General features: G+C 39.7%; 2 protein-coding genes across 4 annotated transcripts; one reads left to right on the top strand and one right to left on the bottom strand.

The window, feature by feature from the left end:
- Positions 1–3: 3 nt before the first annotated feature.
- slc37a4a (solute carrier family 37 member 4a) lies at positions 4–10,077 on the bottom strand. 2 transcript variants are annotated; one of them, XM_072691017.1, is made up of 9 exons: positions 9,944–10,077; positions 7,506–7,772; positions 6,905–7,137; positions 5,623–5,866; positions 4,355–4,513; positions 3,901–3,986; positions 2,587–2,700; positions 1,940–2,078; positions 4–1,833 (listed from the first exon to the last, which is right to left on the bottom strand). In XM_072691017.1, the coding sequence occupies exons 2-9, from the start codon at positions 7,651–7,653 to the stop codon at positions 1,667–1,669; spliced, it is 1,290 nt and encodes a 429-aa protein (XP_072547118.1). In that variant the 5' UTR covers positions 7,654–7,772; positions 9,944–10,077; the 3' UTR covers positions 4–1,666. The 2 variants fall into 2 exon arrangements, with proteins under 2 accessions (XP_072547118.1, XP_072547119.1); XM_072691018.1 differs by lacking the exon at positions 9,944–10,077 and having other exon boundaries at positions 7,506–8,079.
- A 1,991-nt stretch (positions 10,078–12,068) lies between these two features.
- Positions 12,069–20,546, top strand: calm3a (calmodulin 3a (phosphorylase kinase, delta)). 2 transcript variants are annotated; one of them, XM_072691697.1, is made up of 7 exons: positions 12,069–12,236; positions 15,628–15,658; positions 15,877–16,020; positions 16,138–16,244; positions 18,462–18,597; positions 18,985–19,016; positions 19,681–20,546. In XM_072691697.1, exons 1-6 carry the CDS (start codon positions 12,234–12,236, stop codon positions 19,011–19,013), a joined length of 450 nt encoding a protein of 149 aa, XP_072547798.1. In that variant the 5' UTR covers positions 12,069–12,233; the 3' UTR covers positions 19,014–19,016; positions 19,681–20,546. The 2 variants fall into 2 exon arrangements, with proteins under 2 accessions (XP_072547798.1, XP_072547797.1); XM_072691696.1 differs by having other exon boundaries at positions 18,985–20,546.
- The last annotated feature ends 5,385 nt before the right edge of the window (positions 20,547–25,931 follow it).

Below are 25,931 nucleotides of genomic sequence, written 5' to 3'. Positions count from 1 at the left end.
GCAACAACTTTATTGTATAGAATGTAAGTGTTTTGTTCTATAATTGCAAAATTAGTGCAGTTTTGATACACATCAACATTTATAGGTTTATAACACTATAAAGAAGTAGAACCATACAGAACTCTGAAAAATCTCACACATTCCAGTCGTAGTTGCTAAACATCTATATAAAATAGAAGAAATCACTTAGATGTATCGACATCTTTAAAATAACTAAATTTTTACAAAACACTTATAATGCAGGAATCTTACAAGTATCTGTTTAAAGCAATCCTGTAAGTAAAAAGCATGATACTTGTACATTCTACAAAAGACAACTTCAGAAAAAAGTGAATTGGCTGAAGTAGATGTAAATCATACTGTGTACAAATTAAACACCCTTAAAGACCCTTTAATGTCTTTTACCCATTAAAGATATACCTGAAACCTTTACATACATACTTCTAATGAATGCATTGACACGTGTGCAAATGCACACACATAGCTTGTTTAGGACCTGTAGAGAAGTATTACCAATTAAATAGGACTCTGGAGCAGATAAACATGAACCTACTAGACTATGCCTAATGCCAGGTGTGGGCTAGAGGGGTATAAAGCCCCCAGCATTGAGCTGTGGAGCAGTTCTCTGGAATGATGGTGCTCCATCTAATACTTTTGGGGTGAGTTTGGGATGAGGTGGGGTGGTGATCATCCAACATCCTGGCCTCACTAACGATCCTGTCGTCCCAAACTGTCCCAAATTCTCACAGTGATGCTCCCCAATCTAGTACAGACAGTTACTCCAACAAAAGCAGGATAATCTATAATTATAATTTTTGTAATACTAATACCCTTGATTTTGAAAAGCTGGTGACCCAATACTTTTGTCCACATAGTTTATGTATTTTGTCGCTGTTGTAACAAAACCTTTCTTAAAAACAATGGCTAAAACGGTCTTAACCTTTAATGCAAGTCAGTGTAACGAATTGTGGGGCACTTGGAGCTATTTTGATTGATCCAGTAATCATGAAATTCTCACCCGAAATATGGGACAGCTGACATTTTCAAATTGGGTAATCAAAAAACCTGAACCTGAACAAATTCCTGAATACAGACTCAAACCAGGATGATTGTCTAAAGACATCATGGCCTTACTATTAACTTCACAAGGTGCAATGTTGTGATTTTACTACATATACTGTATGTATACATACACAAAGACACGCTTATGAGACACTGAGACTTTCAAGCAAAAAATACCTTGTATCTCCAACCTTACATCAGAAGGAAAAAACTTTCAATGGAAAGTTTTATTCCATGTAATTATGGAGCACTCCTATTGGTCCATTCAACATGAACGTTTGGCAACATGAAGGACAACTGCCAGATTCACGTTATTATGTCAACAAGTGAAAAACGCCACAAATGGAGGTACAAGTTTTTGCATCCATCGCAGTGACGATATAAGGGTTAAAATGGGGTTTCGGTTTTGTTTTCTCAGTGGTAACAAACTGAGAAAATACAGCGTCAAAATAGGTTTCTTGAGTTTCCTTACTCTCCTGCAGTACCTACTGTAGAGTTTTGTCAATGAATTTTACAGAGAATGTGCTTCCAAACCTTTATAGAAAATGAAAAAGTGAGGTTTCCACTTTATTCTGGTAAAAAATGGCTGTGTGTAAAAAGCTGCTCAGTCAGTCTTCTTTAGTGTGCGTCCCATCTTGGTTTGGATGTTACGTAGGAGGAAGAAGCCAATGGTTGTGACAACACAGGTCACTTCTGCTACCCAGAATGCACTATCCCAGCCGTAGTGTTTCGCAATGCTGCTAAATGGCAACCCGGAAAGGAAACCTCCGACTGCATCAGAAAAAAACACACAACAAACAAAACGTCATTCAACTGAGCATATCATATGTAGGATTGTATAAAATATTACTAAAGCTGTGACTTTACAGGATCGTACCATTAGCCATCAAGGCAACAATAGCATGTGAAGTTCCACAGTAGTTAGAAGGAGCGCTCTCATTGGCAATGACTCCAAACAGAGCAATTGGTCCATAAGAAGAGAAGCCGAAAGCAGCACCAAGAGAGAGGATCCAAACCTACAGAGGTTAAATTACACAAGTAACGTTCAATAAAACAGGTACTAGTTCAATTCTTCATGTTGGAAATAAAAAAAGCCCATGTTCCTGATATATCAGTGACCTATTAAGATGAATTTGGCCTTTGTGTAATGTAATAAGGAGCTACTATTTAGTCATTGTACTTCAATTCCCACAGTGAATACCAGGGTTGCCAACTCACTGTATATTTTATCTTTATTTGCTGATGTTGATTGATTTCTTTTTTCACCTGTGATGTTACATATTTAATCCTGAGACTTTATTAAAAATATAAATTTAATTCTGGTACATAAAAAGCACTAATATACAAAATATGCATTCAAAGTCATTAGCATAATTTTTGTAATATATAAGGTCACTGTGACTTTGTTCTCAATTGAGTCTCCAGTTATACACATAAAAAAGCTGTCCTTTTGGAGATGCAAGGTTTTTGTGTTACAGCAACAGCATAGTTTTGTTTAAATGACTGAGAAGGTCCTGCACTCACATTTGAGCTTTCCTGCGTAACAGTGGTGCGGAAGAGGTACATAGAGACACACATCCCTGCCATCATCGACAGTAGGAGGCCATGACGGGGGTTGCCGTACACACGCAGTCCTTGCTGCAAAAAAGGAAAATCACATTTCACGTTCACACTGTGTTCATTGTTCATAAAGAATTTCTGTCAGGATGGTTCGGCTCTCCCCCCACAGGTGTACCTGCTTAATTATTGGACAAATTAATCACATTAAAACCACATATTTAAAAATTTTTTGAATATATAAATATAAAAAAAGAAAGTGATGCATGTAGGGACTGCTTCTACTACTAATACTGTGGGTATGTTTTTTGCACCCCTATCTTTGTATTACTAGACATTTTAGGGATTTTTAGTGCTTTGTTTGTGGGTATTTTACCTGGGGGACCTATTGTTGCTTTGAGAGATTACCTCTCTTGTGTCGTCGTGTGCTTTTGTTGAGTAACCTTAGTACATTCCCAATCTAGTTTTACAAGTGATTAGTATCTCCTGTGTTAAGGGAGTGCTTGGTTTACCAAACAGATCAGCACACTTCAAGCTGTTTTACAGGAGAGGCTTGATTGTGCCACCATTCATTCCCTAGACTGGCACCATGGGAGAGCAGGTGACACTTGTTGATGTACTTTTAAATATTGGGATAGGAAATTTCTTATAATAAGTTTTTGTTTCACTTATTTTTCTGAGCTAGGTACATTCAGACCCAGAATGAGAGTGAGTCATGATGCTGCCCACTGTTTGTCTCCTAGCGTTGTACTAGCTAGCACAGCACCTTTTATTGAAAGTGTTTATGCTAATTAAAATCTCTCATGCCTGTTCACTTGCTTCATCTGTCTTCAATGGCCCAAACAACAAATCCCATGTGCTACTGATCCAATGGTACCCTTGAGGTGGGATCATAAAACAGGGACAGAAGTGATGTTTGCATGTTTTAGTCTGGTTAAATTGGATGCTTGTTTGTCCTTCACCCTTGGTCCAGTTTAAGCAGGATGAATACAGTAACTGCACTCAGATGTGTACCAGAACAACCACACTTGGATTCTCTGATCTGAGCACATAAATGCCCAGCCTGGAACTTCTCCCTGTATTTACTTCCTTGCTCCTGCCCCAGATGGGTCTGACCAGTGAGTGGAGAAAACATTCTCAGGTGGTTTGTGATGCATTTTTGTGCACCTGGATATTTTTTCTTTCAAAAATGAAACCAAGGGGTCCAAGTTCACAAACTCTTCAATTGATTTGCATCAGAGAAAAACTATGGGTGTGAAAATGCCAGAAGTGTGAACTCACCCGTGCCACAGCCCTGTCAGATAGGTATCCAGCTGCTAAACTGCCCACCAGCCCTCCGATCTCCAAAGCACTCATGTAAGAACTGCCTGTGGAAAAAGGCACAAAGTAACTAGTTAATAATGTTATGGTCATAACTGCTTTCTCAAGTAAAAGATGGCATAACTGGTCTTGGTCTATCACCAAGTGTTTAGCCAGTATGAAGAATGGCTGGCCAATTTTTATAACTTTCTTTTGTGTGATAAACTAATTTGTTCCTTTATTTTTCCTAACTTACTAAATCCTTTGTAAATGTATTATTATTATTATTATTATTATTATTAACTAGTTATTGAGCTGCAACTACATCAGCACTTATGTCTATGACATAAGAACTCCTTTAAGATATGATATTTTGGCCCATGCTTCAAGGCCTTCATCAAATGTACATATGATAACATATAGGGGACTACAGTACCCATGAGTGCAGACTGCCCCTTGTCCTGGATGAGGAAAAGCTGTCCCCAGTCAGTGCAAGCCGTCTTGACCCCAAATACCACCAGGTAGCCTAGCGACAGTACCCACAGATACGGGGACAGGAGGAACTCTTTCAGCGTGCTCTCATCCTTGCTGGACCCTGAAATTTAGAGGCAGGAGACAGTTCAAAATGATGAAGACTTGGTTTTAAGGGATCTAATCAGTAACTTGCTGAATTACAGCCAAATGCAGTACAGGGTAACAAATACAGACTCAAGAATGTGGCTTTGTGGGCAAGCTTGTCTCAAGGACTGCTTTCTCACAGCGATGGCCAAACGGTCATTAATCAATGTGACACTGATTAAAGCAATAGTTTATACAAAAGTTAATTTGGAATAAAACAACAAAGGCTTATTGCTTGTGATTACTAAATAAAACAGAAGTGCGCTGACTAGTTCTCAGCACCTGGGAACCATTAATTGACCTTTTTTTTTTTTACAGCTGCCATTATGTCACAACCAACATAACATTAATGTGTTTGAGGCTACCCCTTAACCTCAACTAGTATGGTGACCAAAGGCATATATGCCTTAACGTGTTGTTGTAGTTGAGAGCCAGTGGCTTAACTGCTGTTCTGCTGATGCCATTTCTAATGCCATGTTTGTCTTGTCTCATGTGGGAAGGCACAATAGTACAGACTACTGTCCAGAATTCATTGTGAGACTGTGTGAGTGTCCATGGACACTAAAGATCAAGAATTAGCATGTAAACACACCTTTGCCCGATGGTTGAGTCCAAGAGTTCACACTTGCAAGATCAGGCCTTTTTCTCTTGGAGAACAGGCACAAAAAAAGTACAAAGAGCTTATAGAGTATGTACTTTAAGAAGTAAAGCGCGTGTATATGATTCCGTTGCTGTGTACATGCATAGTATTTGGGGCTGTACAGATTAAAGAGCCAGTATCAGGAAATAGTCATGCTCTCTTATCAACTGCTTACTCCTGACTGCTTGTAAAGATTAGCAATGACCTACATCAGTAACACTGTGCAGGTTATCTGGGACAATGCTCAATGCAAACAAAGCATTATATTATATTCAATTATATATATATATATATATATATATATATATATTTCAGGGTTCATATATATATATACATTTCAGGGTCATGTAGAAAATAATTATACATATATATATATATATATATATATATATAATTATCTTCTACATGACCCTGAAATGTGAAATGTGAGACAAACACGCTCTTACCTGCTTTGCCCTTCTTTGCACCAGCTTCAATATTGGAGAGACCCACATCGCTTGGCTCATTACGGATCATCAGCAGGCAAAAGATGGACATGACCACACAGGTCATTCCAGAGACGGACAGTGTCGACCTCCAGCTGTAGCTCTGAGCCAAGAGGGTGGCGATAATTGGACCCAGTCCACCAGCCAAGTTCATACTACAGGATAGCACTGACCACCAGGTCCCAAACTGAGAAGGTTCAAACCACTGTAAGGAAGAATATGGACATTATGGAATCACATAGACCTTCATGCAGGTAACATATCCATGCCCAATGTTGAGCAAAGCCAAAGGCTAACGACCCTGCTGAAATATTCAGCTGAAGAGCAGCTTTTGTAGGTAGCTGGTTAGGGATGGTTTAAGATGATCTTTGATGGTCAAGTGGGTTAAAAATAGCTGGTTATCCAGATGAAAACATACAGTATACTGGTAAGCTAGCTGGTTAACCCTAATCTTGCACTAACATTAGCTAATGTGGTTGGTAACTAACCCTATTTCTGTCCTTTTTTTGATGTATCACAATCTAACTACAGCCTGTTTTGTGTACAGTATGTTTTTTGAGGCTTTCCCCAAAAGCAGCTTAGACTAGCGTGCGTTCCAACGCAACATACACTGGTCAACCATAACATTAAAACCTAATCTTGCGTTATCTTGTGAAGAGTCTCTAATGCCACCAGGTTCACCAGCTGTACTTCCTTGGACCAATTTCTGGTAGGTAGCAACCGTTGCATACCAGGAACATCTTACAAGACCTGATGTTTTGGAAATGCTCTGACTCCGTTGTAGCCATCACAGTCTGTCACTTTTCATAGTGGCTTAGAACCTTACATTTACCATTTGTCCTGCTTCCAAAACATCAACTGCTTATTTGCTGTCTAATATGCTGATCCCAACCCCTGATAGGTGACATTGGAACAGATAATCAATGTTATTTACTTTACCTGCCAGAGGTTCTAATGTTATGGCTATGTGGTGTGTGTATGGTGGATGCATTTTATATAGCACAGGTCACACAAGTCACAAGTAATAAAAGGGAAGTGCGTTTTTCGGTCTTGTGATCAAGCTAATGTTAGCGCATTAGCAAATTATTTTTTTATTCTAGTTTGAATGGGCTACAACGGCGTAAGCAATTTTAAACATCATGCAGGAACTGTAAACAAAGATCGCTACAATTTGTTGAAAGGGATGTTTTGCTAAAGGAACTATTTGTTCCCTCTATCAAAGTATGAAAGACGCTTCCAATACCTTTCGCAATACTTTCCCACATGGGGGCCACCCCAGGCCCTGGCCGAGTCCATTCAGAAACCAGAGGGCAGAGAACACAGCCACAGTGGAGGACCATGAGAACAGCACGTTGATGCCACCCACCATGAAGAGGCCAATGGAGAAAAGCCATCTTGCACTTATCTGATCGGAGAGCACCCCACTAATGAACTTGCTGATAGCATAGGCCAGTGACTGGCTGCTGGTGATAAGACCTACAATGCACAAAGATAAAATAAGAAACCTTTAGCGTGTGGAGAATTTCATTATATGTCAGAATGTGTTTCTGGAAAAGTACGAGACAGGATATGAGAAAGCAGCTCTCATATCATCTCTCGTTTCAGGTTGGCTTAACTGACCCACAACAAGGTGGGTTTTTTATTTGTTTTTTTGGGTTTTTTTTTTTTTTAGAGAGAGTAGAAGTTAAGTTACTATCTGGATGAATGGCATGATCCACTACAACAAATCCACATGTGAAACCTCAAAGGTCAGCACAATTCTACAGGCTACTACAGTACAGTTCCACCATGTGGAAAATAACATGCATTCAAAGTATTTTCATAGGAAAATAAGGTTCTCTTACCCAAGTCATCCTTATCCAACTTGATCTCCTGCATTAAGGAAGGCATCACAAAGGAAAATGTTTTCCGGTTGAAGTAATACAACGTGTAGCCCACAAACATGGCCAGAAAGATAGTGGTCCGGTAGTAGCCATATCCAGACTTCGCCATGGTTCTCTCAAATTATCCACGGATACTGACAAAGCAGTCTTCAGGCCAGTTCCCAGCCAAACACTGAGTTTGTGCTCAACTCGAGCAGTACGGAGATATGAACTTTGCATCAGGATTCGCTGAGCAGCACAGAACCGGTAGGATGAGGAGAAAATGCTGTAATCAATAATGAGGTTAATGGTCAACCTGGAGGTGTTTTCTGTCTTACTACTGCTGCTTTCAAAGAAGCAGTGGACTGATTAGGAAGGAACACACTGTACTCTGTATCTCCTGGACTTTCATGGTTAGAAATGAAAAACAAGCTTGAATGTACTATTTTCTACACTGTCCTTATCTTTAGATCTCAGTAGTCTCTCTAGTCCCATGGGAATTCAGATGTTGTCCTACATGTTGCAGCCCATAAACTTCAGTATAGGATGTCATTGAACGTAAACTTCAGTTCAAGAGATTAATGATTTACTCTAGGGTCCAGTCCGGCCTCCAGCCTAGCCACAGGATAGGCCTGAACTCTGGGGGCGTGCAACAGAGAGGAAGATAGCAAGAATGATAGGATTTAGGCAATTGGCTGGCTCCAAAGTTTGGGTGCTAGATCACTGTGATTAAATCACCCATCAAGTTCTTTTAAAGGTTGCACCAGTGACTGTCTGAGCTCAACAGTTTAAGGGTTTAGCTAACATTCAGTGAATGGTGGGACTTTTCCAGACGTTTGTTTCCCAAATAATAATCAGGGAAGAATCCCTTTACATAATACACAGATCAGCCAAAACGTTAGCACCCCCCTATAATACTGAATAGGTCCCCCTTGTGCTGCCACACAGGTCTGATCATTTGAGGCATGGACTCCACAGGACCTCTGAAGATCCTGTAAGTTGTGAGGTGGGGCCTCCATCAGCATCAGTGAGCGTGTGACCATTCACCAGTTGTCCTTTCTTGGACCACTTTTAATAGGTACTGACCACTGCACACTTGAAAAATCCCACAGGACCTGGCTGATGTTTTGGAGCTGCTCTGACGCAGTTGTCTAGCCATTACAGTTCCCCCTTCTCGAAGTGGCACAGATCCTTATGCTTGCCCATTTTCTTTCTGCCACCCCTTAATAGATGCGACTGTAGATGAAGATAATTAATGTCCGGTGTATATGTATATATGTGTCCTTGGGTAAATAGCAAAGCACTTTTGTAAGTCGCTCTGGATAAGAGAGTCTGCTAAATGCCTTAAATGTACATGTACAATGTTACGTCTGTGAAATAATTACCAGTACCATTATTATTTGCAAAATAATACTTCAGTACAAAACTAGGCCAACATGCAACTTAAGTAACTTGTAGAACTGCAGCTTGACATCTTAGTAAATCTTAGTAAAGTAAAGGAACTATTATTCTTGTTTGATGCAATTTTGGTCTGAATTAAGATTATGTATATGGTCAAATGGGTTAAATGTTATATATTATATACAAGTGGGTTAGATATGTATATGACCAAATATATGACCAAAAATAATTGTAAATCTTAAAGATAAATAAAACTGTAGTAGTAATAATAACTATACGAATAAAAGCTGATTACTTTCTTTACAATTTAATGTAAGGTAAGCAAGTACAGGTATTACCTTGCTAAGTAAATAAATACTCAGAAAGGTAATCGTGGCTCAGGAACCAATCGTGGTTAGAGCGCCGGGCTCTCGATAACAGGGTTGTGGGTTCGATTCCCGGCCTCGGCAAGGCCCTTTACCCTCTCTGCTCCCCGGGCGCTGGAGTTGGCTGCCCACCGCTCTGGGTGTGTGTGTACTCACTGCCCCTAGTTCACTAGTGTGTGTGTGTGTGTTCACTACCACAGATGGGTTAAATCTGTACAGTGACAAATACATGCACCTTTACCTTTACCATCAGACCTTTACCTGGCTTCAGTGAGTAAACACAGTGACCACCAATCTTTAAATATAACAGAAACCTACGTTTTGTGAAAGCACTGATTCTACACCTTTATCACAGCAAATCCCTGTATGATTTATCAGCATCTTAATAAGGAACAGACTTCAGGCAGCGACTCTCCACTCACTGCTGGTCCTCATACGTGGCAGGGCAGCTAAAGGTCACAGCAGCGCTGTATATGCGCAGCCTGTCAACACCAACTGATGGAAGTAAATCAGTCGCTCCTCGACATTACGGCTAAATCAGGGGTTTAAAGCGCAGGGATGTGAACAGCAACCGATTTCCTCGTAGAGAAGACAGGGATTTGATTAAGGTGCGGGTAGTTTAGGATGCGAGGACTTCCGTGAAGAGAAAGTTACCTCGAGGACGAATCTGCACCGGAGAAACACCTTCAACTCCTAAAACCCCCTCGTCGACTCGAGACCGGACTCCAGGATGAATGTCTAAGTCATGATTTTTCATTCTGGCGCGATGAAACGAATGACAGGGCAGCAGATCCAAACTTTTAGACGATGTTGTTGGTCTCGCCTCTCCCAATGAACAGGTGCATCATGGTTAATGTAGTTCACTGCTGTCATTCTGCGCTGCGATGCTGAATTAGTGCAGTGGAGCAATTCTGTTGGGTAGAAATGTGTGAAGGCATATCTACATCTGAATGCTATTGTATATCATTATTTAATATAATGAATAAAAATTAATTAATATATAATAATTAATAGTATTAATTTATTAATTTTGCACTAATAATTTGCACTAATGACCCCACTGTTCCTAAAAATGCTGCTAAAATAAAGCTATATCTTTAAAGCTTGTTCTGGACTGTTTATTTTTCTAATTTCTTCTCTTAAAATGACTGAAAAGGGACCCTTGCATTTTATATATATATCCCCAGAAAATACCTACAATTTATTTTATTCTTATTTTTGTATTGTTTACATTTTTAGATGTTCTTTCAAAACCAACTGAAGAACCAAATAAATGACATTTACACTTACAATCCTAGAGGACTCTGCATTCACCAGCAATGAATGGTTCTTCATTGGTTCCTTACTGTAGGCAATGATTATTTATAATTTATAGACCCATGACAACTCAAAATACCCTCTGGATGTTTCATTGATTCTTTACCTGGTTCTTTACGTTAGTGGACATCTTTTGTTGGTGTTTTTGTACAGAACCTTTAGAAATGGTTCTATATAGCATTAAACAGTTCCACTGTCATGATGAGAACCCTTAAAGAACCCTTTTTCAGTACTATAAAAAACCTTCAGAGTGTAGGCTACTCAGAGGTCCAGTATGTCAACGACTGACCTGTAAATGTTATACAGATTGATTTATCTATGCATTTTTATCATAAAATGTCCCTAATTGTCAGAGTGTTTCTCATTCATTCGCTTGTATAATCAAAAATGCAATTGCAAAAGCAATGTTGCAACATTTAGGCCTCTGTAAAGCCTTTCCAGATGAGTAGAGGCGGTTACTGCAGCGAATGATGCACTAAAACCCAGCAAATGGAGAACTAAAATCAACGAAAACCCTTGATTTCAGAAGAAACACTTGTTCAGCAGGTGTCTATTAACTTTTGGACAAATACATACATACATGTCCTGCTCTGAGTATAGCTTGACGGTTGACTTTCCAGTCAGCAGAGGGAGTCACGTCTAGGACTCTTTACCCTCATAACTGCAACGATAATTACTTTACTCCATTCTTTACATGTTATCTGGGAAATAATACTGAATATAACAACACAAGACAACGTTTACATTTGTAAGAATAGGCTCTTTTGTGGAACACAGTCTTACCTGATATGGATGTGGAACATCAATGTAATATAAACTCAAAGAGACAGTACCTATATGCATAATATGCATAATATATTAACCATAAAGCACAGTTATTATAATAACTACAAACGTTACAAACGTACTTATCATCTGTTCCAGTTACAAATGTCGAACAATATTGTGAGTTAAAAGTTAAAATTGTGTAAAACCATGATGATAAATTAGCTATATACTGAAGCACTAAATACTAAGAAAATGATCATTTAATACTTAACAATACATATATAAACAATAAATTAACTTACTGTAATAAAACAAAACAATACTATAAGATAAATAAATAAATATGAATGCATATGATAGAAAAGTCGTTATGTAGATGAAAGAATAAAGATAGGGAAATAAAAATAAAGATATATAGCCTAGTTAAAACTATAGGAATGTGTACTACAGTAATATTATAGGTCTAAACTACTGCAGTTTATTATAGCACTTTAGTATTACAAAGAAAGACAGGGTGAAAGACATAAATGCGAGAAAAGCAACAAAACGAAATAAATAAAGAAAAAATAAAGATAAATAAACAGATAAACAGACTGAATCCATAATTATTATGCTGACACACTGGGGGCCGTGTGATTAGGTCTGATGAATGGTGTTCCTCCGCGGAAGAATCTAGTGCTGACGAGGCCGCTCCCCCACCGCACTTTCAGCTCCAGCACTTCACACCACAGACCGCTCCGGTTGTAGCTAGTCAGTTAACGTTAGCGGCTGTTATCTCCTGCGAAGCCCAAGCCCAAGGCCGAGCACAGTTCACAGACTACATATTCCAAGCGGATTTTCTGTAAACCAGTGAGGTAAAATGGTGAGTATCGATCTTAAACCGGCGGTTAGTGAGTGAGCTGCCTGCGGGGAGACTCCGACAGTAGGGTCAGCCTGCCTGCCTGCCTGCCACCCAGCCTGCCACCCAGCCAGCCAGCACTAGCTAGCTAGCTAAATCCTGAGTAGCCACTTACAGCGGGTGTAGGCTGTGTTTGGGTCGCAGTGAACACAAATGGGTTTGCAAAAGCTCCGAGTCTGGTTTTTCAGAGCTTGCTATCTAGCTAACGTGACCATGATGTATGAATAGTAGTGATAGTGATGATATCTAGGCAGCTAGCTAGGTTAGCTAGATAGCTAGCTAGCTAGCTAGCTAACGTCAACGCTGGCTGGCTGGCTGTCTGCACAAAATATGGATGGCAGCCGTTAGCTCCTAATACGGGCGGCGTCTTATTTAGCAGCTTACCGAAGTGTATAGGTTTACAATAACTTCACGCAGGACTGTTTTGAAGCTTGTATAGTTAGATAGATAGATAGATAGATAGATAGCTGCTGTTCGTTTTACCAGCGGTGGCAAATCCAGGTCTAGAAAGTAAAAATCCAGCCCAGGATTTTGTTCCAGCTGCATCAGAGCTGACTTGGTAATCGGATCGAAACCCCGGGCTGGATTTGTACTTTCTGGACCTGGATTCGCCACCATTGAATTCTACGTGCTGTAACGCTATCTAAGCTTATCGCCTACCGGAGAAAATGGGTGAGTGAGATAATCGCAGGTGGTACAAAAATAACTTGGCCCGGCAGTTGGCTGGCTAACCTAACGTAGGCTACTGTAAACCCAGCGCAGAGCTGCAGTTCGAGGAAAATTAGTCACTTCTGGAAATTTCCAGCTGTCTGAATCTTTAGCTAGCTAGATCTTCTGAAACCCGAATGCAAGCTGGCCACCTCTCCCACCATCTACACTCTATGTCCAAATGTTTGTGGACACCCCCTTTAACTGAATGCTGACTTAAAATTGCACCCATGGCTGACATAGATGTCTAGTTCCTGTAAATAAGTATTGCCACTAGAATAGGACCACTCTGGAGCAGATTAACATGCACCTATATTGAGCTGTGGAGCAGTGGGACTCCAGCAGTGGGACGCCGTCCAGTACTTTTGGGATGAGCTGGTGAGTTGTGGATGCGGGTGGGGTGGGGTGGTGATCGTCCCACATCCTGACCTCACCTCCTCAAGACTCTTGTCACTAAATGCAATCAAATCCTCACAGCGATGCTCCAGAATTTAGTAGAAAGTCTTAATTGGACAGCAACGACAGCTCCTTCAACAAAAGCAGGATCAGCCTTTTTTTAATACCTCTGATTTTAGAAGAACCGATGAATGAGCAGGTGTCCCAGTACTGCTGTCCATATAGTGTGGGTGAAGAGGTTGCTGCTCATTGGTAAATATGTAATATCTTAAAATATAGTATAGTCAGGTGTTCTCCAACATGCTCCACATTGGTTTGAAATGTGTCTGTGAAGGTTTCACCTGGATCTGAGGTGAGCTGGCAAACACAAGCTGGCAGCAGATGGAGTCTACAGACTGCTGCCATCCCTCCTCCTTCCCCCTCCCCTCCTCTTCTTCCTCCTCCTCCTCCTCCTTATTCTTCCTCCCCTGCATTGAACCAAATCATCGTCTGTGCTGCAGCACCCTGACACTGGATCTGCAGTAACTCTGTGACAGCCAGCAGCTGCCTTTGACCAGTGAAATGATATCAACTGCATGGTGCTTCCTCAGTAGACTGTGCAGAAAAGCCTCCCAGGACGGGCATCATTCAGTATTTAACAGGACCTGTCTGAAGTCCTTGTCCTGTCTTCTTCATCGTTGTTTAGAGGACCTGCCTGAAGTCACCATTCAAAGGAAACATTTTTAGCATCCATTACTATCCTTTCTGTAAACATCTAATCTCCTGTGTGTACAACACACGCTTCTCCTGAAATCTGAGTCAGGCGAAGTATGTTTACATGAATGAGGAACTTGTCTTCATTGATTATAAAAGATCTGGTGGTTCTTTTTAAACATTGTAGGGGGATTTGTCTTCTGTAAATGTTATCAGCATGCCACTCCTAAAGACAGACTTGCCCTTGAGATTTCTACCCAAAATTGACAACAGTATGCCTAGCCATCTTCGGTGTGCACAGCAGGCCCACCCAGTAGTAATTGTAAACATGATAATTGCCATCCGCAGGGTGCCTGAGAGTTTGCTTGCTGGATCTGCAGTATGCAGTGCTCCACATTGGAATGCAACTCTGAGGTCTTGAGGACTGCTGTTGCATGACAAACATTTGTCCCCTCATGCTCCACTTGCTCTGGAATTGCTGCAGTCATTAAAATGCTCTTTAAGGCCTTTGACCAGAGCCTGATTTGTGTAAATATCCTTAGTACTTTGAGAAGAGTGAGGACTGTCCAACTACATGTTTCTCTATAAAAGCCCTGTTCAGGATTACATTTACATGGGGTGAGGTGATTTGCTCTTTCACAGGTCATCCATGGTGATTTTCCTTTACACAACCAGTCGAAAGCTTTAGATCACCCTCAGTTTTTTCAGTAAACCACTGGCAGTGTTGTATGACCCAGATGAGCCTGCATTCTTGCTGCTGCTGCCACTCCACCTGTTAAACCTGCAGCCTTTGTGTAGTCCTCATTTCACAGTTAAAACTGTGACTTGGGACAGTGTGACTCTTCGCTGTAAGATGTTGTCACTTGAGCCGCTTATCACACATGCTGTTGACTGTCAGAAACTTCAGTTCAGTTTAATCTTTTCACAAGTCTTGGTAGTTTACTGCATACCATTGTATTATTTGAAGGACCTGGACTTTTCAGGTTACTTGTAGGATTTGAAGTGCTTAAATATTAATATATATCAGTAACAGTGGGGAATATGGTGGTCTTCTAAAACTGGTAGTGTACATCTGGATTTGCCATGTCTTTCGTCTCCTCTTGTGCTATGAAACTTATAAAATACAAGACAAATGTTGGCTGTAGTGCAGTTTTAAAACAGGGTGGTGGAATTTAAGTAGCGGACAAATCCCTGCATCTAGTGCTCAAAGCACATAGAAGAGCAACAGTAACCCGTGTGGGCTCTGGGTGAAGAAAATGTACTGAGCTTTTGTCTGAAACACAATGTCTCACTAAGTAAAGCACAGACTGAATCCACCCAGTTTTAGCAACTGGTTAATGAACTGTCGTAGAGAGGTGCAGTCGTTTTATGTGTGCTACATTGGTGACCCTCTTAGTAGCACTCTCTAATTATACCGCCATGGCTATTTCAGGCTGAGGAGAATTTATACATGTCCTTCATTGCACTCTCTAAGTCAGAGGTGCTTGTGTGAGAGTGCTCCACAACTGGAGTGTGATAGTGACACTGCTTTGAGGTTCTCTCTTTTTGTCTGTTGCAGGCAGACCAGCTGACCGAGGAACAAATTGCTGGTGAGTGGTAATGGTATTGGTGGACTAATGGTTGTTTTTGTTTTGACTCACACACAAGCTCTCTGATTTAAGTATACTGTTGGAGAACATACCTAAACAAGTCACTGCTTACTTTAACCACATATTTTACACACATTTATTTTAATGTCATGGGAAATTTATTGTTGGTAATTTTGAACTAATTGAATACCCCCCCCCCTCCTCCTCCAATCCAACAGAGTTCAAAGAGGCGTTTTCCCTCTTTGACAAAGATGGCGATGGCACCATCACAACTAAAGAGCTGGGCACTGTGATGCGCTCTCTGGGCCAGAACCCCACAGAGGCTGAGCTGCAGGACATGATAAATGAAGTGGATGCTGATGGTGAGTCTGGTTCTGCAGGTTTAGACCTCAAAAGCAAATGAAAAGGGGCTTACTGGATTGCTTTGTTTGGATATTGATTATTTGCTTTAGTATAAACAACATATGATGCATCTCCAGGAAATGGAACAATAGATTTCCCAGAGTTTTTGACCATGATGGCCAGGAAGATGAAGGATACAGACAGTGAAGAGGAAATCCGAGAAGCGTTCAGAGTCTTTGACAAGGTGAGGCAACACAATGGGCATGTTTTTATCAGCTTCACGCTGAAGTGAATTTATAAAGCTTTGAAAGCCATCTAGGGTTCTGTATCCCTCTCTTTGGATCATATTGACCTTCCAGCATTAAATAAGACTCTTGTTTACTTGAACAGGTCTTGTTTCATGTTTGTGTTTGTGGGTATTTCAGAGTGAAGTGACTTGTTGAATTAAAATGATTAAAAACATAGTTGTTTGTTGCAGCCCTAGATTCAATCAACCGGGAGCTAATTAAACTCCAGAATTTTGCTGTACTTTTGGAATTATTAGTCTGTCAACTGAAAAATTCAGATTTAAAATAGAAGATTTGTTGCATAATGCTCTGTAAAACAAAGCATCTCATTCTAAATCAAATTTCTGCAAAACAAAAAATAAGTAACTAACTTTGGGGCTCCAAGTGGCTCAGCGGACTATTGCACTACCACTATGGCCCGGAAGTTACAAGTTAGAATCCCGAGCCATGCTGCTTTGCCATCAGCGGTCTTAGAAAGCACAATTAGCCGTATACCCTCCAGGTGGGTAGATGGTACTTTTCTCTCTCCCCTCATCACTAAAAAGTGATGTTGGACAGCACAGGCGCCAGGCAATGCTGCATCGGCTGAGCATGCCGCATCAGCAGCAGTTCAAAAAGACGTGTTAATGCTAGTGGAGCATGCAGCAGCATTGTTAGTACTGGTGATGAGTTAGTAACTGGTGGGTTAATTGGCACTACCAAAAAGGGTACAATTGGACTAAACAACTAATATAAATAACTGTATAGTTGATTTAGATTATTTGGGAAAAGAAAAATTGTTTTTGCCCAAAAATAGAATAAAAGAACAAATACTCGATCGTCCAATTACAGCCTGCTAATTCTACATAAACTTGGTATTTATATTCAGACAATTCACATGTAATGATGAGGAAAAGATGAATTACGTAGTGTTTGTGGTGAGGGACACTATGTATCCAATCAAATATTACTGAGCACAGAAACAGATGGTCATCATTCACGTCAGACACAACCTAAGGCAGTTGATCACACGAGAAGCAGGCACAGCTTCTTAAAAAAACAAAAAACAAACAGACCACATGAAAACACAAAAATGGAGTGCATCTTCTGAAAGATCTTCTGTTTTCAGTGACCTGAAACATGGTTTTCATGTGGTCAGAAAGTCAAATAGTCTTAAGACTGAAACTGTTTTTCAGTAACAAAATGAGAGTAAACTCTCTCCTTAGACTCACTGCCAAACCAAACACTGGATTTTAGCTGGTTCAGAAACAGCTTCTGTGGTGAGCATATGCCTAAAATAACAACCAAAACAACTGAAAAACACGACTAGTGAAACAGAAGAAACAAAACTGCCCTAACTCCCTGACCAGAAAACATTCCTAAAGGTAGGCAAAGTGTAACAAGGCTAATTAAGCTAAAGTGCAGAGCGTGACACTGGTCTGGTGTATTTTTAGGTCATGTCAAAGGAGGAGGAGGGTGTCATGCTCTTTTACAGTGGGGAGAGCCCCTGTGTGAAGAGCGACAGACCTCCATAAACACACACAACTTTAGCAGCAGGCAGACTAAAGGAAATATTATGCTGTGATAACCGCTAAGTAAAGTAAAATTTTGCTGCGCTGTTTTGATGTAGTTGTAGCTTGTCTCTTCAGCCTACAGTGATTGTTGTGTTGGCTAAACTAACACAGAGCTGAAAAGGAGAGGACATGCTGGTTAGGTTTCATATTATTTCTGCTGCAGTGTTTCACACATCTTATAGCAAACCTTTTAATAAATTCATGTTAAAGTGAGGTGTTTTCATATTTTTGACTTACTTCTTGTAAATTAACCCAGGCTTGGCAAGCTGCCCCTGTTGGGCCTTTGAGTAGGGCCCTTGAGCAAGGCCCTTCTCTGCTCCCTGGGCGTTGTTGCAATGACTGCCCAATGCCACGGGCATGTGTGCTCAGTGTCTGTGTGTCTATAGCACGGATGGGTTAAAGGCGGAGGCCCAATTTTTTATGTGCGTCCAACACTAAGGGTGAATATGGTTGTCTTGTTTTGATGTTTGTTGACAACAGTTTATCATTATTGACATTAGCGAAAATGTTAATTAGCTGTTGCAGCCCTAATTGAGTCATAAACCAGAGTCAAACTAAGTGTCACTTCTTTTTCTGGTTTTGTTCAGAATCTTTCAGTTCTGATTCCCTTCCCCCTTACAGGATGGAAATGGCTACATCAGTGCAGCTGAGCTGCGTCATGTCATGACTAACCTAGGTGAGAAACTGACGGACGAGGAGGTGGATGAGATGATTCGAGAAGCTGACATCGATGGTGACGGACAAGTGAATTATGAAGGTAAGCTATCTCAAATTCATATCTTTTCAGACCACGCTGAGGTTCCACAGCGTGAAGATTTTATGGGTGTTATTTTGGTTATGACTCTTAGCCATGGCCCTTTACTTTGGCATCTTAGCTTAGCTTACCCTGGCCTGAATGGTTAAATAACCTCTCCTGTAACTTGGAGGCTTACAGTGGGGATGGGACAATGCTGTAGTTTTCAATCTCAAGGTTATGTAAAATTATTAATATTGAAAACATTCTGTAATGCAGCCTTTTGTGTCTTGAAAAAAAACACACACATGGAAGGTTTGGGTGTGTCTAAGTAGAGTTCTTGGGGGTTTAACCTTTTAATGTACAGTAATCATTCAGTTTCTAATCCGTGTGCATTTCTGTTTCTTTCAGAATTTGTGCAAATGATGACTGCAAAGTGAAAGGTGTACATCTTTCTCTCTCTCTCACTCTTACATTGCTTGTCCTACTAAGATCACTCTGTCTTTAGAAAAAAAAAACAATCAGAAGTTTACTTCAGCTAATACTAAGAATTTCAAATTCCGCAGAGTCCAACCAAAATAGAACTAAAGTGTAATTTGCAGAGTAGTCCCAGCAGAAGTGAATGGACCAAGCATAACTGCATGAGCCATTTCGGAGCCAATAACTCCAGATCTGCCACAATTTGAGGACAGGGCTGTACACAAGTCGAAAATGAGTTGAAGTCCATGTGTAAGATGGCAGTACTTTCCATGTGGTGAACGTTTCTCATCCAAATAAATGGAAGAAAAGAAAAGAAAAAAAAAGCAAACAGTTAAACCAAATTAAATGTTGTAATTGTTCTAAGGGTCAAAGTGCTGCATTTTAATTAGAGAGAACAAAAATAATTGCATGTGCCCGTTGTGGTGAAGTCATGCTTTAACTCTTAAACTCGGCTCCTCTGTTTCAAATTAAACGTTTGAAAGGTAAAACAACCACATGTTTATGTATGCAAGTACTGTATTATAATTTATAACGTACTCAAACATTTTCAAAATGTATCACTGAGGTTTGAAGGAATTTCCTTGTTGGCCAGTGATAAGATTTGACAGGTTAATCTTTATTGTAAAGGAGGTGATGTTCCTGTGTTGTGCTGGCTGCAGTCTTTACTGAGGCACTGAAACTTAAAAAGTTCAAGGACTGAAGAACTGGATATCCCGATGGCGTGACTGGAAAAGACTGAGTCATCAATGCTATTCTCATTGTTAAGCTTCTTAAATGTATTGTTCTTCACTGTTAACGTCTGGTGAACTTTGCATCGCCTGTTGTTGTTGTTATCTAGCATGACCTGTGACTTTGTTTTAACATGGTTTTGAGACGTGCCATATAATCTTCAGCCTCCGAGCTTCACACAAGACAACTTTTAGAAAACTAGGACCTCTATACCGCAGATGAATATATATATATATATATATATGTGTGTGTGTGTGTGTATGTATATATGTATGTATGTATGTATGTATGTATATATATATACACATACACACACACACACACAGGGTGTACGGTCTGCACTTTGGTGTAAAATATATGTTCGGATGCAGACGGGGACATTTCTGCTCCTTTTACGAGTCATTTGTCTCTTGCTCTTGTGGTTTTGTCCGAGCCTCTTGTTAAGTGCTCCAAATCTCATCTGCGCTTTGCTTGCAGTATGATTGAAGAGTGTGCTACCAAGGTCAATTGCAGAGGGACAATGGTGATTCTGACGACTTGTTCGTTTCGGTTACTCAAAGTAATATTGGAGTTCTTACTGTTGTGAACAATGGCGGTGCAGAGTTTTACTGCTGAGCTATTCAGAATGGTCCTTTAATAGGTTTTGGTCAGCTGTAGAAGGCGAAAGGCGTAGTTGGATCAAGGACTGCTCACAATGTGAAGTGTATGAATAATATGCGCAGTATATATATAAATGTTTTCCAATAAAAATAAATATACCTTTATGCTCGCATTCATGTTTTGATTGTCATATTTTTGTCTGACTGGTTTGCCTGAAGTGCCCCCCTATTGTCTTAAAGGTAAAAAATGACAGAAATAAAACTTTTAATGAGCTTTTTTCAGCTTGAAATTTGAAAGTCCTTCCCATCCTTTCCTGCACAGACCTCACTGGTTTTGTGCAGTCGAGCAGCGTGTATCTATCTATCTAAGCTTGGTCATTGAGCACACTGATTTGATGGCCAGTCCACCCAGGACAGACTGTCCCTGTGGTTGATGAAGTTGTCTTAAGTCTCAACTATATTTGGATTGGAAGGGATAGAGCTATAGTTTAAGGTCAGAAGGGTTCATCTTTTTACCTTAAAAATAATTGCTGCAAGAAATTCATTGACCCCTTTTAACATAATGACTTGGATTAACAGTGCAGAAGACCTCATTTAATGTTTGTAACAGGTCATTTAAAGTATCTTGGTGATTTTTAAGAAATTAAAAAGCCATCCAAGTAATTCTGACTTTGCCCCCTAGTTTAAAATACAATAGACAAGGATGAGCATGTAATGCTTTTTAACATAATGCTAAAAAGGCATGTCCAAGTAAAATGTCTCCTTTTTTTTAAAGATTTAACTAATTGATTAAATATGATATGCTGCGTAATGACATAATTCTGCATAACTGCTGTAGTCTGAATATGCATTCCTGAGTGCTTACAGATTCCTCCACTAGGGGGTGCTGCTCTATCATCTTTATTAGAGCATGAATTCATTTGACTTTTATAGGAGAGATGGCAAATGCCAGACATCTGTAAAATATTAGAACACCTAGAACTATAAATAGATACAGGTGATTGATAAACTAATGTAAAAAATACCTGAATAAATGCATAGAGAAGCATAAACCCAGATGTTTCTACACAGGTGTACTGCAGGATACAGAACAGTAGTTTTACCCTCTTACTATGCTGTGTGTCCTGAATGAAAATGCTGAGCAGGCCCAACTGGCTTTGATTTTGGATCAAGATGGCAAGGTTCGCAGGAGCTTCAGGCAAAGACTTCTGGCTACTGTTAATAGGATGATCACATCCACGTGTTCAGTAAGAACAGTGCCTAATTTGACCTCTACCTTAAACCTACAGTGTTAAAAAGTGTGGTCAAAAGCACATGTGTGTGCATTAGTGTGATTATATGTAAGGAAAAGCAGAAGAGGAACTGTTCCTCGGGAGACTGAGGCCCTGTCCACACGTATCCTGACATTTTTGAGAACGGATGCTTTTGTCGCTGTGTCCAGCAGAGGTTCTGCAATACTTCTTAGCTGTATCCGAAACTGTGCCCAGTGCACTACTGTGGACCATTTTGTAGTTAGTGTACGAAAACACATCAGTGCGCTGTAACAATCCCACAATGCACCGCAATAAGTATTGTACAAACGATGACATCTGGAATACCTATAATTCATTGTGTTGTTTGGTTTGAAGATTCATGCACAGCAATGTTCAGACTGCTTATGTCAAGTTCGCACCACACATTTTCAACCCCAGCAAAAACCTCAGGTTGGACAGTCCGAGTGGTCCAGCGGAAGTAATTTCTCAAGAAGCAGTATAGCACCTAATCAGACTTCTATAAACAGCAAAATCTATAGCACATTTTCTAACAACAAAATCTGTCTATCTACCATAAGGGAATTTCATCCAACATCCTGACCTCACTAATGCTCTTGTAGCTGATTGTAATGCTCCACAATCTAATAGAAAGCCTTCTTCCCTGAACAGTAGAGACAGTAACTACAACAAAAGCAGGAACATCTCTACTTAATACCCTTGATTTCAGAAGAAACAATGCATGGTCAGGTGTCCCAGTACTTTTGTCCATGTAGTGTAAAATGGAGGCACTTTAATAAATAATTCTCATACAATAAACACCCCAAACACCCCTAAATTCACCCAAACAACTGAAGTCTCAAGCTTTTGGTATTTGGTATATTGTGACATTGTGCCATCTCTACTCAGTAATTCAGTTACCAACAGAATCCAGGATTTACAGGAATCTAAGAACCAGATTTTTTGTATATACAGGTCTGACAGGCAAGGTTTGTAGCTGAAACTGCAGTTTAATCAAAACAATGTGTTGAAGAAAGCAGTTGAAGGCTTTCCAGCTAACGGCAAATTCTTAGATGTCTGTATTATTGTCCAGAATTGTTGATTTTTCCAACCAAATCGACTACATTCATTTTTTCTTTATGTATAATGTTTTGAATCAGAGTGTTTATGCAGTATTTATAATCCTATATTAACAGCCTGGTATGATGTAAGCCTAAATCCAGATGGCTTTACTTTAGATATGTCAGATGAGTCAGAAAGGTCAAGCTTAATATCAAACTAAATTGCTGGAAAACCGTCTGCAATTGAGACAAAGACACACTACCAATAATGACAGATGCCTAACGTTGCTAACAATCGTGGCAGGACGTCATGGAAAAACAGTGAAGGTGGGTCTGTGGTCTTAAAACAGAATGCTCCTGCTTTGACTGTGGCCCGTACTCGCTTCACATAGCTGATTGTTGTGTTTATTGATCTAATGGCAAATGGAGGAGAAAACGAGCTGGTTTTTCAGTCATACACACACACAGAGAGAGAACGAGAGAGAAACAATAAAAGACTGAGGCAATAAAAGACTGAGGGAGAAGATGTGTTGTAAAGGTTTGAGTCAACCTAAAGTAATTTCTTGGCAAAATCACTTTAATGTAGTGTGTAAAGTTCATGACGTCCATACATAGAAACTAAGCTAAAAAACGTATTGTTTTTGAGAAGTCACCAAACCAATTCATTTACATATACCTCCCTATTTATTACTAACCCTATAGACTGCTTCTCGAATTAGGCGTAAAGCAGGGCAGCCAATCAGAAGAGTTTTATATTTTCACTGTCACAAAAAAGCCTCCATTTTTGTCATTATGAATCTGACAGTTTTTTTTAACATTGTGTCAAAAAAAATAGCACAATAAACAGACCAATAGAAATGGCTCCAAAACGACTTCGGATAAAATATTTTATATTGACTTCCATTGAAAGTTGTTTCTAAAGAAAGGTCTCCTTATCTAAAACTACCATTTGTAGAGATACAAGGTTGTTGTATGGCAGTAGTAATATGGCTGTATATTAATAATGACCCCAATGCAATATACTGCAATACTGTAAGCAAAGATATATTAAATATGTCTTATATATAAATATATACCAAATGTATATAAAAATGACAAAAAATCTAATTATAGGAAAACTGTCGTACTGTAAAAACACACCATCATATACAGAAAATAATCCCGAAAAACATAGACTTTTGATTCAATCAGAACAGTGGGATCTGAACACTGCCATCTAGTGATCGGGTTTAAACACAACACAAAATGAACCACTGTCTGTCACCAGTCTTTACAAGATAAACTATAAAACAATGAAATATATACTGTTTGTGAGAATCGATACAGTACTGCAAAACATAATATGGTGATATTTCAATATATTAATATATAATTCAACATTTTTTACACCCTTAAGCAGTGATATATTAGTCTGACAGGCACAGGAATGAGAATTATTATATGTTTAATTCCAAGGGAAAAAGAGAGTCTGGGCAATGATTGCGTGATAATGAATATACAAAAATAAATAAATAACATAAATAAACCTATAAAATACAGGGAGAGTGTTAGATATGGGCCCTTTATTTGGTTACCCTGAGCTATGTCATAAGGACTGCCATTACTTATTATATAAAATCAAATAATGTATAATTTATGTAATTAGTATGAAAAACAAGCTAGAAAGCCTTAAATAAGACTTCATTATTAATTAATAACTGTGACCATGAGGGAAGCAGAGGGAATTTTGAAAATATGCATTATCATCATTCAAACTGCCAGCTAACCATGCTGGCGCATCAGGGATCAAATTTTAATGAAGGAATTGATTTTAAATGATTGTAGAAGCTCTCTGTCCCTAACAGAAGTAAGTGCTGTTAAGTAGGGCCTCCTTTCTTCTGTAGGATGTTGGAAACATTCCTTTGAGATTCTGGTCCTTGTTGACGTGAATGTCCTGCATTTCCTGCAGATTCAGATTTCAGGAACACTTTCATGCTGGATCTGAATCCAATAAAACCTCTTTGGGATAGGGTGCAACAAGGGGTTCTGTTGGATTGTACCACATCCCAAAGGGGTTTTATTGGATTCAGATCCAGCATGATCCCCAAACATCAGCAGGAATTGCGAGGCACAGACAAGTCAACAATGATCAGATTCTCAAAGGGATGTTTCCAACATCATGTGGGAGAAAAGAGGCCCTACCCAGCATAGTGAAGCACTCTGAAGTCGCTGCCATGTTTATACAATCAGTTTGTGATGACTTCTGCTTTGTGACATAGTGCATTATCCTGCTGGAAGTAGGCGTTTGAAGATGGGTAAGTTGTGGTAATGAATAGATGCACATGATCAGCAACAATAATCAAATCAGCAGTGGCATTCAAACGATGATGGATTGGTATCGGTGGGTCCGAAGTGTGCCAAAAAACTGCCTCCACACCATTGGACCGCCTCCTCAATGAGTAGGGGTACAAGTGTTAATGAAATGCTTGGTAAGTGTATATTATTGGGTATTTAATGCACTATTGACAAAAGTATTGGGACACCTGCTCATTCATTGTTTCAAATTAAGGGTATTAAAAAATCTTTTGTTGGAGTAACTGTCTCTCTGTCCAGGGAAGGCTTTCTGCTAGATTGTGGAGCATTGTTGTGAGGATTTGATCCTTTGTCCTCTTAGAAAGAAAATTATTTTGGGGCTGGTCAATGTGGGCTGTTCAGTGGGCTTCATTTACAGTGAAGAGCAAAAGGGTGAAAAGTGAGGTATGCCTCTCTCAACATGCACAGAACATCTGAATGAGAGCATCTAAAGCTCTCCAGCAATATGATTATTAATTATAGGCCTTTGTTTTGGTGACTAGCGCAGTCCAGATGTCATTTCCTAGGAAGGGGTCTCATGGTTTTTCATTTCTTCTCCCAAGTGTCGTATGATCCTTCATCGTACTGTGAGTGTGACGCACACAATGTGACATGAACTTTTCTCATCTACCTCTCTCCGCCCCCAGTCATTTCTCTGGGGTGTTCATCAAATATCTGCACACTGCATTATTGTATGATGAATAGCATTTCACGACATTTCAAGTAACTTGAGCTGGGCTTTCAGAGAACCAGTGAAACAGAGAGAGTGACAAGAACGTTTTTGACAAGAACGGTATGTAGGCAAACATCTGTACTATAATATTAATGCAATGGTTCCCAATTTAGGACTTGGCGATCTCTCTCTTTGCATGTGCTTGTGTTTATCTAGCACACCTGACCCAGCTAAT

Source organism: Salminus brasiliensis, chromosome 11 (assembly GCF_030463535.1).
Source record: "Salminus brasiliensis chromosome 11, fSalBra1.hap2, whole genome shotgun sequence".
Taxonomy (NCBI): Eukaryota; Metazoa; Chordata; class Actinopteri; order Characiformes; family Bryconidae; genus Salminus; species Salminus brasiliensis.
This window is presented reverse-complemented; position numbering and strand designations above follow the sequence as displayed.

Bases quoted from the DNA above. Each gene is read 5' to 3' on its own strand.
- slc37a4a (XM_072691017.1), bottom strand. From the start codon at position 7,653: ATGGCGAAGTCTGGATATGGCTACTACCGGACCACTATCTTTCTGGCC. The intron at 4,514-5,622 runs GTAAGAGCGTGT...TCTAAATTTCAG, and splicing joins TGCAAAGAAGGGCAAAGCAG to GGTCCAGCAAGGATGAGAGC. The intron at 1,834-1,939 runs GTACGATCCTGT...TTTCTGATGCAG, and splicing joins TGTTGCCTTGATGGCTAATG to TCGGAGGTTTCCTTTCCGGG.
- calm3a (XM_072691697.1), top strand. The intron at 15,659-15,876 runs GTGAGTGGTAAT...CCAATCCAACAG, and splicing joins GACCGAGGAACAAATTGCTG to AGTTCAAAGAGGCGTTTTCC. The intron at 16,021-16,137 runs GTGAGTCTGGTT...ATGCATCTCCAG, and splicing joins AAATGAAGTGGATGCTGATG to GAAATGGAACAATAGATTTC.